This window comes from Mus caroli, unplaced genomic scaffold (genome assembly GCF_978045245.1).
Source record: "Mus caroli unplaced genomic scaffold, Mus_caroli_1 scaffold_8, whole genome shotgun sequence".
NCBI classification, from domain to species: Eukaryota; Metazoa; Chordata; class Mammalia; order Rodentia; family Muridae; genus Mus; species Mus caroli.
In genome coordinates this window covers 14,613,433-14,632,088 of record NW_028227263.1, presented here as the reverse complement: position 1 = coordinate 14,632,088, position 18,656 = coordinate 14,613,433, and the positions used below count along the sequence as shown (strand labels likewise).

The window sequence follows — 18,656 nt, the reverse complement described above, 5'->3', positions numbered from 1 at the left end:
CATAAGTTGCTTGGACTCTCCAAGATAAAAATCAAGGCCATGTTCAGGGAGCCACTGGGAGTCTTCGATGCTCATCAAGAAGGAAATTTTATCACTGAAGTCAGGCCTTCTACATTGGGCAACAGCCAGTTTGTTCCTACCACAATCAATCAAACACACCTAACCTTGTTCCCACGGATTAGACAAACTGTTAACAAAGTTCCCCACTTCCGTCATATTGATTTATAGTAGCAATAGAAGCACACCACCCAAGAGGGCACACCTCTTTCCACCCAGGCACTTATAAATGTCAAGGAATTTCTACTCAAATCGAGAGGAACCGGCACAATGGGGATCTCCACTGTTATCTTTGAAATATGTCTTTTGTGGGGTCAAATCCTGTCTACAGGTATTTCGTCTCATTTATTTATAGTCATGAATTGTGCTTCTGCAAACCTCAGTCCTGGTGGGTTGGATGAATTTGTTCATGGTTGTGTGACTGTCCGTCTCAAGGAGGCTCTTTGCTAATAGCTGTAAATATTTGTAAGTGTGTGGAGGTGTGTGCTTTCCTTTTTGCCCCATGTCTTCCTGAGAGGTAGAAGAGGTGGCGGCAGGGAAGAAGCCAGGCATTCTGTTGGTGTTCTCAGGGAGTCGTTCAGTGAAGGAAATGATTGACTGAAGTCCCCAGCCTCAGGAAAGGCTTATGGGAATTAGGAAGAGGACTTGCTAAATACATAGGTCCGGTGCTGTGAAACTGGAAGGAGATGAGCTTGCATTGATGTTCTGCATGTGCCTTCTTTTCTGTCTGGCTCTGTGACCAATATTTGCTGAGCAAAGCCAGGTTAAGGGATCGGCAGACAGGATGGTGTTAGTGTGCCAGTCACTTGCTTGCAGCTCAGTCACTCCAACACTGTTTCGTGTTCTCAGAGTGTCAAGTGATGAGCAGGGAAGACTTACCTGGTCAGTCCTCCATATGGCTGAATGTGTCATCTCACAGAGGACACCCTGTGTGTCCCATCTCCTTCTCTCTGACTGTATGCTCTCCCTTTCCCTCTGTCTGTCTCTTTCTGTCTCTCTGTTTTTTGTTTGTCCTTCTCTTTTCTCTGCCTCTCTGTGTCTATTTATCTGTCTGTCTGTCTGTCTGTCTGTCTCTTTGTTTCTGTCTCCGTCTCTCTCCTCTCCACCTTTCCCTTTCCTGGTTATCCTATCTCTCATCTCTTTCCCACAGTTCTTTTTTTCTTTCCACCCTCTTTCCCTCCCTCCTCTTTCCCTTCCTCTTCTCTTTATTTCTTCTTCACACACCCTGTTTTTTTCTTTCTCCCTTTGGAGCCTCTATGGCTAGGTTCTTAGGCAAGATTATCAGATGAATTCCAGAATGCTCACTCTCCCCAGGCTGGGTGAGATGAAGACTCATTTGGGGCATGGCTTTTACGAGAACATCACCCCAAGACCAAATCCTCAGGCGTGCACTGCTGACCAAGGGGTCCTAGACTGAGGCAGCCTAGAACTAGTCAGGCTGTCTGTCTTCTTGGAGAGTGTGAAATGGGAGGCAAGGCCAGCTTTCAGGGTGACAGACTTGCTCTGTCCTTGCCCAGTGACCTGGAATCACCATAGTCCTTGGGGGGCAGACAGCCGTGCCCTTATCCACAAAGAAACAAAGGCAGTAGTGCTATGGGGCTGAGGGAGTTTGTCTTTTTAACATGATGCTACATGTGTGCTTACATACAGGTATGCATGCTAGCCCTTCATGTGTGCTTACATACAGGTATGCATACTAGCCCTTCATGTGTGCTTACATACAAGTATGCATGCTAGCCCTTCATGTGTGCTTACATACAGGTATGCATGCCGTGGCTTCAGCATACAGAGGGGGAACTGACCTTCTTCCACTTGAGCTTCTTCTCTAATTCAAGCCAGGAAACACCCCAAAGTTAGGCACCATAGTTCAGATGAGGGACACCAAGACTCAGGAGATTGGCTATATGGGAGCTGGGCTAGAATTTGAACCTGGAGTAAGGCCTGATGGCACTGAAGTAACAGCTAGGCCAGATTAAGCCATGGCTGCTCCAGGCAGGGAGCAGAGGGAGCTGCATGTGTGACCTCAGTGTCATCTGTGGACAGAGTCAGGTGCACAGGTCATGCTGGGCAGGAGAGAGGCTGAGGCATTGCTGTTGGTCAATGGCAGACCCAAGGACACTGTTGGGACAAACCCTCTCCTGCAGTAAAACCCAATTTACTCCTTTGCAAATGGGGTGGCATGCTCTGTTCTACAGAGTAAGGGAATGAGACACCTCCCACCGACCACCCCGTCGGACTAGCAGGTAGAATAAGTCTTAAGATGGTCATGCCCCATTTGGAGCAATTTTCTAATGTTTTATCCACATGTGACTTCCTTAGGGTAGTATGGGTCTTGGAGCATCTCTAGGAAGACGGGACTTGGGAGCAATTCGAACATTAACCACATTCTCACCATTCCTGAGCAATCATCTCTCCGTTTCCAAAGACAATGGGTTTTAGGAACTTCCTTGCTTCTACCCAAAGCGTCTAACACTCAAGTCTTTTATCAACTGGTGTGTGACCCACAGACACCCTCTTGTGTCCTTCCAGTCACCCCAGATCTAGCCCCTCATAGAATATCAGCCTTGTGTGACTCAGTGCTATACCACATTGCTCATGTGAGGACGGCAAGAGGGAAGGTTTTCATGTTCAATAATACAGGGGCAGGCTTTTTTCTTTATATTTTTGATTCACCACCTGTGTAATTTGTGAAGGAGCCTATGGGTACAGAGGGGCCAACTGGAATATACTAAGATTATTTCATTGTTTTGACCATGAAAATGGAACCTTGGTGTTTGAGTTTGGGCTTTGAGGGGCCCACACAGCAAAGGTGTAAAAGGAGTTGGTGAAGGTGACCTCAGGTGTTCCTGGTATGTCCTTGCTTCCAAGGAAGGTTTTTGCCAGGATCCTGTACATGAAACACAGAACCTGAATTTGCTTTTGTTTCTTTCACAGCATTGCAAACAACTGCTTCCACAGATGGTAAGTACTTTGAAAATATGGACCTGTATCAGTGTATAATATCCCCCGACGTCATGATAGACACTGCCTCAATACATGGTAATAAATGACACTAGGATGAAATATATAGTGTCTCATGTAGATGGTAATGACAATAGAAACTCCTGACAGCTAGAGCATAAAGGACCCTGTGTTAAGACAACTGCAGTGTACAATTTTATGTTGCTCCTGCCTCATATTACATTTTATGTTAGAATCAAATAGAATATCTAAATGCAGGCCTTGGATTCGGTCCTGGCGCAAGAAGTTCTGACAAGGAGACATGAAGCAAACTCAGGGATCGGTGGTTGGCAGATGATATATAAGAATAACTTGCCTTCTTCACACTTGGACCAACTCCTGCTTGAACTAAGACGAATCAGAATCCGATGTTAACAAGAGTATAGGACCATTTGCTTGCCATTGGTTTATTTACTCTATTTTGAGACCCACCTAGCCCAGGCTAACCTCAGACATGCTGTGAAGGCAATGTTACCCTCGAACTCATGATCTTCTTGCCTGGAGTTTCCAGGTTGTAAGAATCTAGAATTGTGTCACCATTCCCCCAACTCTTGTCACATTTGAAATGACATAAAATTCACCTCCAACCCCCTAGCTTTTATCTCCTTTTGCAAAAAAAAAAAAATTATTTATCAAGACCTTGGGTAGTGCACATAGATAAAACTGAAACACCGATCCACCCCCAACCCCCAATTCCCAGGGGAATGAGTGCATTCGAGGCTAACCTTGTACCCTGTATGAGACTATATCTAAGAGGTGGATTCAATTCTAAGCTGAGCTTTGTCTTTTTTAAGGTTGGTGGAACCCAGGGAGTGTAGGGGACAAATAACTAAGAGAGAAGGCCTTCTCCTTCCCTCTTGTTTCTGGCTTTGGGCTACTGATGGACTAGGGGTTGAATCTGCTTCCTGTTGCTGTGATCACACACAGGCTCTAAGCAACTTGGAGGAGGGAAGGTCTCTTTGGCTTACAGCTCACCATTCATCATTGAGTGAAACCAGGGCAGGACCTGGAGGCAGGAACTGAAGCAGAGGCCATGGAGAAGCCCTGTTTGCTGGCTTTCTGACACATGCTTAGCTAGTGTCTTATACAGCACAGGCTCACCTGCCCAAGGACAGTGGGCTGCCCTTGCCCTGACAATTATCCATCAAACCAATCCACACAGACAGGGCCACAGGCAATTCTGATCTGGGCAACTCCCAGATTGTGAGTCCTTTACATGACTTAGTTGGAGCCATGTCGATAGTGGAGATAACGAGGACAAATAGCCAGCATTGCTGCTGCTGCTCGGGGAGAACCCAACAAAATCGTTGGGCACAGAAGTCAGGGGTGGAGTAGAGAGGAGAGATGTGGGTATCAAGCTGTTGGATATACCCCACCAATCCCCACCCTTCCCCTTCATTCTTCTCTCTGCCCTCAGTCACGTGATGGGTGAACTTAGCTTTAGCCTCCTGTCTGTAGGGCTAGTGAAAAACAGTCACTGTTTCTTTCTTCCAAAATTAAATATTGCACATAATCAATGCTCAGATATTATAGGTAATATGTGATATTATCACAATACCTTCTTGGCAGGAATTCCAGGGAAAGCTTTTTGACCAACTCCCAGAAAGGAACAAACCAAGGCTGGCAATTCTCTAGTGGGACCAATCAGAGAGTGACCAGCAGTGGGTAGTAAGTTTGCGTCCTGCATACACAGGGCCTTCTTTGGGAACACCTTGGAAGGTTCAGGTTTCCTTCGCCAATCCCCATAGCACCCTCTGAAGATCTCCAATAACAGCAACTGTCTGATTCTCTTACCTTGCCTCCACTCCAGCCTCTCACTCTCAGACCACAGAGTTCTCACAACCACAAAGGAGCCACCGAAGGGTACACCCAGAATGGGCTCCTGCTGTCAGGATGCCAAACCTGTTTTTTCCTGCTATCACATAGCCGCTGTCTGTTTCCTCTTACAACACAGCACAGATTTAATTGTGAGAGACATAAGGCCAGCACTCCACACAGAAGCATGCTGCCTGCCCAGTCATGTGCATCCTTACAGTGGGAGAGTAGGCTGGAGGGCTGGAGGGAAGACTCCTGTTAGATGGACTCCATTGCACCCTTGACCCTGATGAAGATGGAGTGGATGCAGAAGCACCCTGTGTGTGTGTGTGTGTGTGTGAGTGTGTGTGTGAGTGTGTGTGTGAGTGTGTGTGTGTGTGTGTGAGTGTGTGTGTGTGTGAGAGAGAGAGAGAGAGACAGAGAGAGAGAGACAGAGAGAGAGAGAGACAGAGAGAGAGAGAGACAGAGAGAGAGAGAGAGACAGAGAGAGAGAGAGACAGAGAGACAGACAGAGAGACAGAGTCTCACCATGTAGCCCTGGTTGGAATTCCTCATGCAGACCATGTAGACCTTGATTTGCATAAACCTACCTGATTGTGTCCCAGTAGTGCAGGGATTAAAGGTGTGAACCATCATTCCTGGACTTTGAGAAAGCAGTTTGGGACAGGGAAGTGACTAAAATATATAGGTGTTTTGTCAAAATAAAACTTAAGGAGCAGCTACTGGTCATGGGTGGGTCTTCAGGACAGCCCTGGGCGTGACTTCAGAGAGTCTGGGCAGGTCTGTGATAAGCAGCATTAGATAAGAGCTAGACAGAGGCAAAGTTGAGTGGGGATGTCACAGAGAGGTCACAGAGCAGGGCAGGTTGGAGAGGAGAGAGGTACAGCCTAGTGGGTGAGCCTTAGTGAGAACTGAGAGTGAAGGTGGAAAGAAACAGACATCAAATGTGATGTCCGAGTTCCAGCACACTTGTGGCTGTGCACGGTGGCATCAAAGATCCCAATGAAATACTGAGTTTAGAGTAGTTGACCTGGATATCCTGGAGACTGATGGAGTGATATCCAGTGTGAGTCTGGAGTTCTACAGACTGTCAGGGCTAAATAAGGACTAAAGAGGTGACCTTGAGATACCCTTGTCTAGGAAGTTTCCAGAGGATATGGGGAAGAGGATACTAGGAAGATGATGTAGAAAGTAACCTTTTGGCTCCTAGGGTGGGGAATGACAAGTAAGACAGCACTGCAGGCCAGGGGAGGAGAGTGTACATGGTGGTGTTGGCGCAGGACACAGAAGCCACAGAGCCCAGCATGCCAAGAGAGCAGTTCCCGCTGTGTCAATGCAGGTTTGCCTCTGAGGCTGGTGAATGGCAGTGACCGCTGTCAGGGCCGGGTGGAGGTCCTGTACCAAGGCTCCTGGGGCACCGTGTGTGATGACAGCTGGGACACCCAGGATGCAGATGTCGTCTGTCGACAGCTCGGCTGTGGCCATTCTGTGTCAGCACCAGGAGGGGCCCATTTTGGAGAGGGCTCAGGGAACATTCTCTTGGGAGCTGTGCACTGCTCAGGATGGGAATCCTACCTGTCCAGCTGTCAACATGACGGGTGGTACAACCATGACTGTGGCCACAGGGAAGACGCTGGAGTCGTGTGCTCAGGTAGTGTTGTTGTGACCTCTAGATGTTGCACTATATGCCTAGGCAACATTGTGATTGTGTGTGTGCACACATGTCTGCCTGTATGTGTGTGTGTGCATGTACTCACACAGCTTGTGGCTGCTTCTGCTATGAGTCATACCTTATTTAATGTCAGAGGCTCTATATTGCAGTCTCTGTTCATAGATGATGACATTGAGTGCTGAGAAGTTCCAAACTGGGAGGTGGTGAAGACAGATTTTAGCTTCTGTCTCGTCAGAGCTCACTGACACCATCACTCAGTGATGACTGGTCAAGATCATCCTTGACCCTGAAGAGGATAAGGCGACTGCTGGTCCTTACCACCTAATTGTATAAAGCAAACGCAAAGCAACGAGTGGCCCATATGTCCTCTCTATTGGAGATTACATGATAAACAGAAACACACCATCTTGAGGGTGACAAATTCTCCCTAATCCAACTGAGCAAATCCCATGAAATAGCTGCTGTTGATTATATGATGTTGGTATCCATTCAAATAAAGGCAGCCTTTAATCTACGAAGAAGGCACCCAGGGTTGCAGTCCATTGTATGTAGCCAAGAAGATTTCTAGTTTAACCACTGGTAGGCAGTTTTTTGTATCCTGGACTGTGCACATGTCACAGGAAACAAAGAGTGACTGAGTGGATCAACAGGCCACCTGAGAATGGCACTTATTCTCAGGACCATGGTCCTGCCAGCAGCCACACTGTGAGAGGCTTTATCTGCCCTTCCAGAATAGTCCCTGGAAGTCACCTCTTTTGCTAGTTAGAGCCACTTTCTCAGGACTGTTTCAGCGATGGCAAATGTTTACAATGAGAGGTTATGTCTGAACTACAAAGATATCCCAATGACTTTTGGATGCTGTGTGCCTACATTGGGGCTGTTGGGGAACCGGATAGTTTTTTTGGAATGAATAGACAAAGAGATGAAGGAGAGCGAGGCCAGAAGATGCTCATGGTGACATCTCAGTAGCCAGTTAAAGAAGGATCAGTGTCAGATCCCACAGTGCATTACAGCATTTCTAGTGATGAAAGACCTTTAACACAGGAGACTGCAGCTCCTGCCTCTGGGTTCCTCAAGGGAGGACCAACACCCAATGAACTCTTTCTTTCTCGTTCTGCAGAAGTGTCCTATACAGCTGAACAAAGCACAGCAGGTAAGTTGTGCTATGTTGTATCCCTGTGGCCTATTGTCCCCAGAACCCCCACACTCACCTCCTATCAGAAGATGGGCAGAAGGAAGAGCATGTGAAGTCCTTAGCTCCCAGTAAGGTCAGGCCTATATGGGCATATATACCATGGATTATGGCCCTGAGTTGTGGAGGTTGGGGAGGATCAGCCAGAGGAGGTATCTCTAAGGATCACCAAGGAGGTCTTGTTTGTAGGGATTCCATTGACCAGTCTCAGTGCCCCGAGGTCCCTATGTTTCATCCACACCTTGGCCAGTGTAGGGAGCAGAATTTCTGACTTCAGTGCCTGGAGAGGAAATCAAAACTCTGCTTAGCCAATGCCCTTGTCATTTCCTTTCGTCTAAGGCCTTATAAAGCTATGCTGGATGCCTGGACCCCCATCCTGGGACATTAAATATCCTGTTCCATCTCTCTGAGTTCCTCCAATGAGTGGTGTTGGTGGCACACCAGTACAGTTTAGTCTCTGATGGCCTGGGCTTTGGGAAAGAAAATCTCTTTCTTCTCTCCTTGGCATTTTTTGATCCTAGGACACAGCAAGAACTGTTTCCATAGCAGTGCCTCTGGCCAGCCCAGGGTTTGTAAGGAATCCAATTGGCCCAGTGTCAGGCATCACATATCCTTAGGAATATGAGGAGTCCCAAGTATGAGGCTGGCTTTACTCTCACTAAAGCCATATTCCTTCCCAAGATTCCACCCAGTTTATATCAGGAGCTGCTGTGTGGGGAGAGGTCAATTCTTTCTGTATCCTGAGACCTTTGAAGGTTACACAGAGCTGGTTGCTTGGTGCCAGTGGGTTAATGTCTTGATATCATCACTCCAATCTCCAGCACCAAGTCTACTCTTGAAGGCACTGTGTCTGAGAGCCAGGGCTCTTTTGAAGTAATTTAAACATATGTTTGAGGTTTGTGTCTCATTTAAAGAGGACAGATCAATTTCCAAAGCAGTAAAACAATAATGAGCATGGTCACACACACATATACACAGCCACACACACATACATAACACACACAACCACACATAGACAACACACACACATCTGTGAGTGTAGGAACACATACAATATTCTACCACTCATGATGCTGAGCTAGTAGGATGTTGAGTTTCAGTCTAGCCTAGGGTACCTGAGGCAGTCATGTGATCCAGGACAGTAGGGGACAGTTAGATCATTCAGGTATATAATTTTGTATTAGGCCTGAAAGCAATTCTAATGTAAACTCTCAACCATGTATATGTAAGCAGCTGTTGAGAGCCTTTGCCATGTACTCTTTTGATGGTAGGATCATCTTTCAGCCCCTTTGGTCTATTTTAGACCAACCAGCTATGCCTTCTCATTTACTGCTGACAGGTATGGATCAAGGTAGAGAGTAATGTGCTCATGTGCAGTGTGTGTGAGGAGTTGGGAGAGGTCTGCATCCTCTCTCTCCTTGAAATAATCTTGTTTCTACAGTACACGGCACTCCAAGGCCATAGGTACAAGGTAGAGTGGGTATCTTGTCACCATCCTGGGCAGATTCAACCTATGCCAACACAGTTTGCAGAAATCTGTTCATCCTGGTGACAAACATGACCCTCATGTCTAGGACAGAAGTAGAGAGCATTGTAGTGAGGGTTCACAGCAAAGTGAGAGGGTACAGAACTTTACAGGACAGTGTGGCCAGGATTCAGCAGCAGGAGGTGTTCATATCCCATATTGCTTTAAAGTTCATGAGGGAGCTGTCACCAAGTGTACAAGCGCCACAGGACCAACAATGCAGAAACCATCATGTCTTTCCAGGAACAGATTCTGGTTTGGCTGTGAGGCTGGTGAATGGAGGAGACAGGTGTCAGGGTCGAGTGGAGATCCTTTACCAGGGTTCCTGGGGTACTGTGTGTGACGACAGCTGGGACATCAATGATGCCAACGTGGTGTGCAGGCAGCTGGGCTGTGGCTGGGCCGTGTCTGCTCCAGGAAATGCCTACTTTGGACAGGGCCCAGGGCCCATTGTCCTGGATGACGTGGCCTGTGGAGGATATGAGGACTATCTGTGGAGATGTTCCCACCGAGGCTGGCTCTCTCATAACTGTGGACACCATGAGGATGCTGGAGTCATCTGTTCAGGTAAGACCCAGTGATCATTACATCTGCCTGACAGCAATGAGCTTAGGTCACTATGAATGCTGTTAGAACTCCATTCTGGCCTATTCTGGTCCTTGTAAGGATTGGTGACTATCCAGGACAATGCCCTTCTCAGTCATGGTCCTGAACAAGACTCTCAGTCTCTAGTGAGGCTTCAGTTTATGTGAGAGAGGTAAGCCATGGAAATGCAATGTCAAGTCCTACCTATGGGAAAGGTCAAAGGTCAGCATACATGTGCTCTTGCAAGGGGTAATCCAGCTTTGGTCTGGAGTATTGGAATCCTGTTTCTCTGTTGAATTTGGACTATCAGAAGGGCAAAGCTGTACGGCATAGCAAGGTGAGCAAATTCAGTGATCTTTTTCCAGTGTTTCACAGAATCCTTCTCAGAAAGTCCTGCAGAAGGACTCTTCTGGGCAAGCTTCAGTAACTCCTTCAGTCCCTCAAGCTCTGCAGAGTTCTGGGTTCTCACAAATTGGATTCAATAGCTCAATCATGATAACACACTGGGAATGTTATTCATGAATGTTGGGGTGTAGACATGGCAGTTAGGTCCTTGGTAGTATGTTCATGAGGTAAATTGACAAGAAATATTTGGGCATGGATGTAGCAGAGAGGATTGCTAGAGTCCTACAGAATCCTTTAACCATGGGTGTGGTTCTTTGAATCATCAACAAGTCAACACTGAGTGTGCTTTTGGCCCACTACCTACACAGTAAAATAGAACCCTGGTTTCCTGTCATGTCTGCAAGTGGTCATGACTTTCTTACTTGCTATTAGTAAACTGCATTAAACCAGGTCCCACCTGGGGCACGGAGTACATGGTAGAAGTTCATGAGTAACTGTATCATTCATGGTCTGCTCTGGCAGCACCCACCCTGGAACATCAGCCTCAGCTACATCTGTAGAAACACTGAGTCTGTCTTCCCTGGGTGTCCAGGTGAACTTCAGGTGCTTTCGTTCACGTGTCCTTCTATTTCTCACAAATGTCTGTGCCTCCCCTTGCTCAGGTCAATGTCAACAGCTTGGAGTCCCCTCTTCTCCTGCTCATTATTAGAGTCATGCTTTTTCTTCTGACACTAGGGCATTATTGATAAAACACACACTCCTCACCCCTCTGAGTTTTCACCAAATTCATACGCTGGGTCATGGACTTTCCTCTTTGCACATTCATGGCTGACAGGACCTGTCTGGTATGTTTTATGCACACAGCATTGGGCATCATAGACCCCACTGCTGCATGCTACTAAAACTGGATGGCCTGAGGTTTTGCATAGTGCTAACCCCAAGTGGGCAGACTGGTACCTCAGAGCGCTCCACTGTCTCCTGGTGCTCTTAGAGTATCTTCCTCTGCATCTGGACATCTGAATGCTTCAGTTCCTACATGTTCGTTCCTGTTTTCTACATTGATTATCTTACTGATAAATAAGTATATCAGTATATTAGTATATGTATAACCCAGGCTGCTGTCCTTGAGCTATGAAGTCTCCATCCTCATTTCCCAATGCTGGGATTACCTCAGTGAGCCCCGGTGCCCAGCATACATCCTGGTTTCATTTCTTCTTATACAGGGTACTGCAGTTCACTCAGTCTACCCTAGTGTGCTTGCCATAACCATGTTCCAACAGCGCCCCCTAAAGCCTCAGGCAGCTCACTGCAGATACTATGATGTCCTGGAGCAGATCTCCTTTGTCCTGTCCCTCACCAGACTCTACTTGGTTTATTCTAACTGTTCTTTTAAGTTCTAGGGGCACTGTCACCTTCAAAAGTCCCTATCTGGTTTACACTTTTAAAGACACACACACACACACACACACACACACACACACACACGCACACGCACACTCACACACACACACACACACACACACTGACACTCAGACAGAAACTGAGACAAATGACACACACATACATACATAGATACTTGGATGGACAGAGACACACAAACATACATAGTGATAAATACACAGAAACACACACATATAGTCTCACATGCAAAGGAAATGGGTTCCAAGAACTTCTTTGCTTCTACCCAAAGCATCTGACACTCAAGTCTTTTATCAACTGGTGTGTGACCCACAGACACCCTCCTGTGTCCTTCCAGTCATCCCAGATCTAGTCCCTCATAGAATATCAGCCTTGTGTGACTCAGTGCTGTACCACATTGCTCATGAGAGTATGGCAAGAGGGAAAGGTTTTCATGCTCAATAATACAGGGGCAGGCTGATATTCTTTAATGTTTCTGATTTACCACTTATGTAATTTGTGAAGTAGCCTATGGGTACAGAGGGCCAACTGGAATACTACAAAGACTATCTTGCTCTTTTGACCAATGATAAAGGTACCTAGGTATTTAAGTTTTGTCTTTGGGGTGAAGCCCACAAAGAATATGTGTGGAAACTATCCCTTTAGAAAGGATTTTTGCCATGATCCTTGTGGGTGAAACACACAGTCTGAATTTGTTTTTATTCCTTTCACAGATTCTCAAACAAGCAGTCCCACACCTGGTAAGTACATTGAAAATATGGACTTGTATCAGTGTATAACTTCCTCCTATATTGTGATAGAGGCTGGCCCACTACATAGTAATAAATGACACTAGGATGAAATATATAGTGTCCCATCTGGACGGTAATGACAATAGAAACTCCTGCCAGCTATAGCAAAAAAGGCCCTGTGCTAAGACAGTTATAGTCTTCAATTTTATGTTACCCTGGTCTCAATTTTCAGTTTATGTTAGAATCGAATAGAATATCTGAATGCAGGTCTTGGATTCAGTCCTTCTATAAGAAGCTCTGACAAGGAGACATGAAGAAGACTCAGGGATCTGTGGTTGGCAGATGATATGAAAAGATAACATGCCTTCTTCACACTTGGGCCAACTCTGGCTTGTCCCAAGCCTAATCAGAATTTAATGTTAGCAAGGTTGTAGGATCACTTGTTTGCTATTGGTTTGTTTATTTATTTCTTTTTGAGACCCACAGAGCCCAGGCTAACTTCAGACTTGCCTTTTTTAGCAAGGGTATCCTTGAACTCCTGATCTTCTTGTCTGTAGTTTCCAGGTTCTAGGATTCCAAAATGTTGCCACCATGTCCAGCTGTTTTTTTGTTTTTATCACATTGGACATGATGCGTAGTTCACCTCTATGCCTAGATCCTGGGCAGTGCACATAGCCAAACTGAAACACTGATTCCCACCCCCACCTCCAACCTCTCAGAAGGCATGGCTGTGTAGTGCAGTTCAGGCTAAGTGTATCTTGTATGAGACCATCTCTACACGGTGGATCCAATTCTAAGCTAAGCTTTTTCTTTATTAAGGCTGGTGGAATCCAGGAGGGACAAATAATGGTAAGGCCATCTCCTTCACTCTTGTTTCTGTCTTTGGGTTACTGATAAAATGGGGAGAGATTCTGATTCCTGTTGCTGTGATCACACACTGACCATAAGCAACTTGGAGGAGGACAGGTCCGTTGGGCTTACAGGTCACCACCCATCACTGAGTGAAGCCAAGGCCAGTTCCTGAGGTGGGCAGCTGGAGGCAGGAACTGAAGCAGAGGCCTTGGAGCAGCCCAGCTTACTGGCTTTCTGGCTCATGCTTAGCTAGCATCTTATACAGCACAGGTTCACATTGCCCAGGGACAATGGGCTGGATTTGCTCTGACAGTTATCGATCAAGAAAATCCATACAGTCAGGGCTATAGTTAATCCTGTTCTGGGCAACTCCCAGATTTAGAGTCCTGTACATGTCTTAGCTGGAGCTCTGTTGACAGTGGAGATAACTAGGACAACTGGCCAGTGCTGCTGCTGCTGCTGCTGCTGTGGCTCCTGCTGCTGCGGGTAGTATTCCTGCCGGTGCTAGAGATGTATCTGCTGTCTGGAGGAATCCAACTGAATCAATGGACACAGAAATCAGGGATGGAGTAGAGATGAGAGACATGGGTGTCACACTGCTGGGCAGACCCTACCAATCCCCACCCTTCCCTGTCATTCTTCTCTCTGCCCCCAGTCATGTGATGGGTGACATTAGCTTCAGCCTTGAGTCAGAAGGGCTAGTGGAATATAGTCACTGATTCTTCCTTCCAAAATTAAAGATATTGCACATGACCAATGCTCAGCGATTACAGGTAGTATGTGCTTTTAAGAGAACATATACATGTCGGGGAATCCAGAGGACGATTTTTTTTTTGTTTTGTTTTTTTTTTGTTTTTTGTTTTTTGTTTTTTGTTTTTTGTTTTTTTTTGGTTTTTCGAGACAGGGTTTCTCTGTGTAGCTCTGGCTGTCCTGGCACTCACTTTGTAGACCAGGCTGGCCTCGAACTCAGAAATCCGCCTGCCTCTGCCTCCCGAGTGCTGGGATTAAAGGCTTGCGCCACCACGCCCGGCATCAGAGGATGATTTTTGAGCAACTTCTAGGAAGGGCCAAACCAAGGCTGGCAGTTCTCTAGGGGGACCAGTCAGAGAGTGACCAGCAGAGGGCAGTAACATTGTGTCCTGCAGACCTGTGCCTTCTTTGGGAATACCTTGAAGGCTCAGTTGGCCTTTGCCAATCCTCATAGCACCCTCTGAAGATCTCCAACAACAGCAAATGTCTTAGCCCCTCACCTTGCATCCACTTCCTCTCACTCTCAGACCACAGAGTTCTTACAACCACAAAGGAGCCACTGAAAGCTACATCCAAGATTGGCTCCTGCTGTCAGGAGGCTGAACCTGTTCTTTCCTGCTACCACACAGCTACTGCCTGTTTCCTCTCACAACACAGCACCGATTCAACTGTGAGAGACTTAGGGCCAGCACTCCATGCTGCCTGCTGCCTGCCCAGTCATGTGTATCCTTACAGTGGGCGAACAGGCTGGAGGGCTGTAGAGAAGACACCTGTTAGTTGGACTCCATTGCACTCTTGACCCTGATGAAGATGGAGTGGATGCAGAAGCACCCTGTGTGTGTGTGTGTGTGTGAGTGTGTGTGTGTGTGTGTGTGTGTGTGTGTGTGAGTGTGTGTGAGTGTGTGTGTGTGTGTGAGGGAGAGAGAGAGAGAGAGAGAGAGAGAGAGTGAGAGCATGTGTGTGCACATGTGTTCCCATGTGAATTGCTGGTTTAACCAGATAAACAATGTCACAGGAAACATAGTGTGACTGTGGTGATCACAGCCCACCTGAGAATGGCCCTTAAAAGGAACATGGCTCTGCCAGCAGCCACACTGTGACTATTTATTTTGTCCTTCCACAGTAATCTTTGGAAGTCACTTCTTTTGCTATTTGGAGCCACTTTCTCAGGACTGTTTTAGTGATAACAAATGTTTATGAGAGGTTCTGTCTGAACTACAGAGATATCCCAATGATGTTTGAATACTTTGTGCCTACATTGGGGCTGTTGGGGACCCGAATAGTTTTTTGGAATGAATAGACAAGGAGATGAAGGAGAGTGAGGCCAGAAGATGCTCATGGTGACATGTCAGTAGCCAGTTAAAGAAGGATCAGTGCCAGATCCCACAGTGAATCACAGCATTTCTAGTGATGAAAGGCCTTTAGCACAGGAGACTGCAGCTCCTGCTTCTGGGTTCCTCAATGGAGGACCAACACCCAATGAATTCTTCCTCTCTCATTCTGCAGATGTGTTCTATCCAACTGAACAAACCACAGCAGGTAAGTTGTGCTATGTTGTATCCCTGCGGCCTATTGTCCCCAGAACCCATAAGCTCACCTCTGACCCAGAAGATGGGCAGAAGGAAGAGCATGTGGAGTCCTCAGATCCCAGGGAAATTTCCCAGTAAGGTCAAGCCTATATGGGCATATATGCCATAAATTATGACCTGAGTTGTGGAGGTTGGGGAGGATCAGCCATAGGAGGCACCTTCAAGGGTCACCAAGGAGGTCTTGTTTGTAGGGATTCCATTGACCAGTCTCAGTGCCCCAGGGTCCCCATGTTTCATCCACACCTTGGCCAGTATAGGGAGCAGAATTTTTGACTTCAGTGCCTGGAGAGGAAATCAAAACTCTACTTAGTCAATTCCCTGGTCATTTCCTTTCGTCTAAGGCCCTATAAAACTACCGTGGATGTCTCAGTCCACAACCATGGACATTAAATATCCTGTTCCATCTCTCTGAGTTCCTCCAATGAGAGGTGTTGGTGGCACATCAGTACAGTTTAGACTCTGATGGCCTGGGCTTTGGGAAAGAAAATCTCTTTCTTCTCTCCTTGGCATTTTTTTGATCTTAGGACATAGCAAGAACTGTTTCCATAGCAGTGCCTCTGGCCAGCCCAGGGTTTGTAAGGAATCCAATTGGCCCAGTGTCAGGCATCACTTTTCCTTAGGAATATGAGGTGTCCCAAGGATGAGGCTGGCTTTACTCTCACTAAAGCCATATTCCTTCCCAAGATTCCACTCTGTTTATATCAGGAGCTGCTGTGTGGGGGAGAGGTCAATTCTTTCTGTATCCTGAGACCTTTGAAGGTTACGCAGAGCTGGTTGCTTGGTGCCTGTTGAATAATACCTTCCTATCTTCACTCCAATCCCCAGCACCAATTCAACTCCTGAAGGCACTCTGTCCAAGAGCCAGGGCTCTTTTAAAGTAACTTAACCATATGTTTGAAGTTTCTGTCTCATTTAAAAGGGACAGATTAGATTCATTTTAAAACCAGTAAAAAAACAATGAGAAAGGTCTCACACACATATGCACATACACATGCATACAAACAGACAGACAGACAGACAAACACACACACTGAATCACACACACACACACACACACACACACACTGAATCACACACACTTACACTCTATTGTACCACTCAGGATGCTGAGTTAGTATGATCTTGAGTTTCACTTTAGTTTTAGGTACATCTAGACATACAGACCTAAAATTTTTTTTTTAATTTTTGATATTTTTATTACATATTTTCCTCAATTACATTTCCAATGCTATCCCAAAAGTCCCCCATAGCGCCCCCCACTTCCCTACCCACCCATTCCCATTCTTTTGGCCCTGGCATTCCCCTATATTGGGGCATATAAAGTTTGCAAGTCCAATGGGCCTCTCTTTCTATTGATGGCCGACTAGGCCATCTTTCGATACATATGCAGCTAGAGACAAGAGCTCCGGGGTTCTGGTTAGTACATCATGTTGTTCCAACAATAGGGTTGCAGATCCCTTTAGCTCCTTGGGTACTTTCTCTAGCTTCTCCATTGGGAGCCCTGTGATACATCCAATAGCTGACTGTGAACATCCACTCCTGTGTTTGCTAGGCCCCGGCATCGTCTCACAAGAGACAGCTATATTTGGGTCCTTTCAGCAAAATCTTGCTAGTGTATGCAATGGTGTCAGCGTTTAGAAGCTGATTATGGGATGGATCCCTGGATACAGCAGTCTCTAAATGGTCCATCCTTTCATCACAGCTACGAACTTTGTCTCTGTAACTCCTTCCCTGGGTGTTTTGTTCCCAATTCTAAGAAGGTGCACAGTGTCCACACTTTGGTCTTCATTCTTCTTGAGTTTCATGCGTTTAGCAAATTGTATCTTATATCTTGGGTATCCTAAGTTTTGGGCTAATATCCACTTATCAGTGAATACATATTGTGTGAGTTCTTTTGTGATTGTGTTACTTCACTCAAGATGATGCCCTCCAGGTCCATCCATTTGGCTAGGAATTTCATAAATTCATTCTTTTTAATAGCTGAGTAGTACTCCATTGTGTAAATGTACCATAATTTCTGTATCCATTCCTCTGTTGAGGGACATCTGGGTTCTTTCCAGCTTCTGGCTATTATAAATAGGGCTGCTATGAACATAGTGGAGCATGTGTCCTTTTTACCGGTTGGGACATCTTCTGGATATATGCCCAGGAGAGGTATTGCTGGATCCTCCGGTAGTACTATGTCCAATTTTCTGAGGAACCGCCAGACTGATTTCCAGAGTGGTTGTACAAGCTTGCAATCCCACCAACAATGGAGAAGTGTTCCTCTTTCTCCACATCCTCACCAGCATCTGCTGTCACCTGAATTTTTGATCTTAGCCATTCTGACTGGTGTGAGGTGGAATCTCAGGGTTGTTTTGATTTGCATTTCCCTGATGATTAAGGATGTTGAACATTTTTTCAGGTGCTTCTCTGCCATTCGGTATTCCTCAGGTGAGAATTCTTTGTTCAGTTCTGAGCCCCATTTTTTAATGGGGTTATTTGACTTTCTGGAGTCCACCTTCTTGAGTTCTTTATATATATTGGATATTAGTCCCTTGTCTGATTTAGGATAGGTGAAGATCCTTTCCCAATCTGTTGGTGGTTTTTTTGTCTTATTGATGGTGTCTTTAGCCTTGCAGAAGCTTTGTAGTTTCATGAGGTCCCACTTGTCAATTCTCGATCTTACAGCACAAGCCATTACTGTTCTATTCAGGAATTTTTCCCCTGTGCCCATATCTTCAAGGCTTTTCCCCACTTTCTCCTCTATAAGTTTCAGTGTCTCTGGTTTTATGTGAAGTTCCTTGATCCACTTAGACTTGACCTTAGTACAAGGAGATAGGAATGGATCGATTCGCATTCTTCTACATGTTAACAACCAGTTGTGCCAGCACCATTTGTTGAAAATGCTGTCTTTCTTCCACTGGATGTTTTTAGCTCCCTTGTCGAAGATCAAGTGACCATAGGTGTGTGGGTTCATTTCTAGGTCTTCAATTCTATTCCATTGGTCTATTTGTCTGTCACTATACCAGTACCATGCAGTTTTTATCACAATTGCTCTGTAGTAGAGCTTTAGGTCCGGCATGGTGATTCCACCAGAGGTTCTTTTATCCTTGAGAAGAGTTTTTGCTATCCTAGGTTTTTT

At 46.0% G+C, this 18,656-nt stretch overlaps 1 protein-coding gene across 13 annotated transcripts in view; it reads left to right on the top strand.

Moving 5' to 3' along the window:
* Window positions 1–240: 240 nt before the first annotated feature.
* LOC110298075 (scavenger receptor cysteine-rich domain-containing protein DMBT1) overlaps window positions 241–18,656 on the top strand; it is a 104,527-nt gene continuing 86,111 nt past the window's right edge. For 11 of the 13 annotated variants that reach the window (XM_085841240.1, XM_085841239.1, XM_085841236.1 and 8 more), the window contains exons 1-7: window positions 241–388; window positions 2,992–3,018; window positions 7,665–7,697; window positions 9,505–9,828; window positions 12,324–12,350; window positions 13,161–13,190; window positions 15,450–15,482. In XM_085841240.1, coding sequence (XP_085697366.1) covers window positions 328–388; window positions 2,992–3,018; window positions 7,665–7,697; window positions 9,505–9,828; window positions 12,324–12,350; window positions 13,161–13,190; window positions 15,450–15,482 — 535 coding nt within the window. In that variant the 5' untranslated portion in view covers window positions 241–327. The remainder of the gene's footprint in view (window positions 389–2,991; window positions 3,019–7,664; window positions 7,698–9,504; window positions 9,829–12,323; window positions 12,351–13,160; window positions 13,191–15,449; window positions 15,483–18,656) is intronic. The other 2 variants (XM_085841238.1, XM_085841241.1) reach the window with 2 other exon arrangements.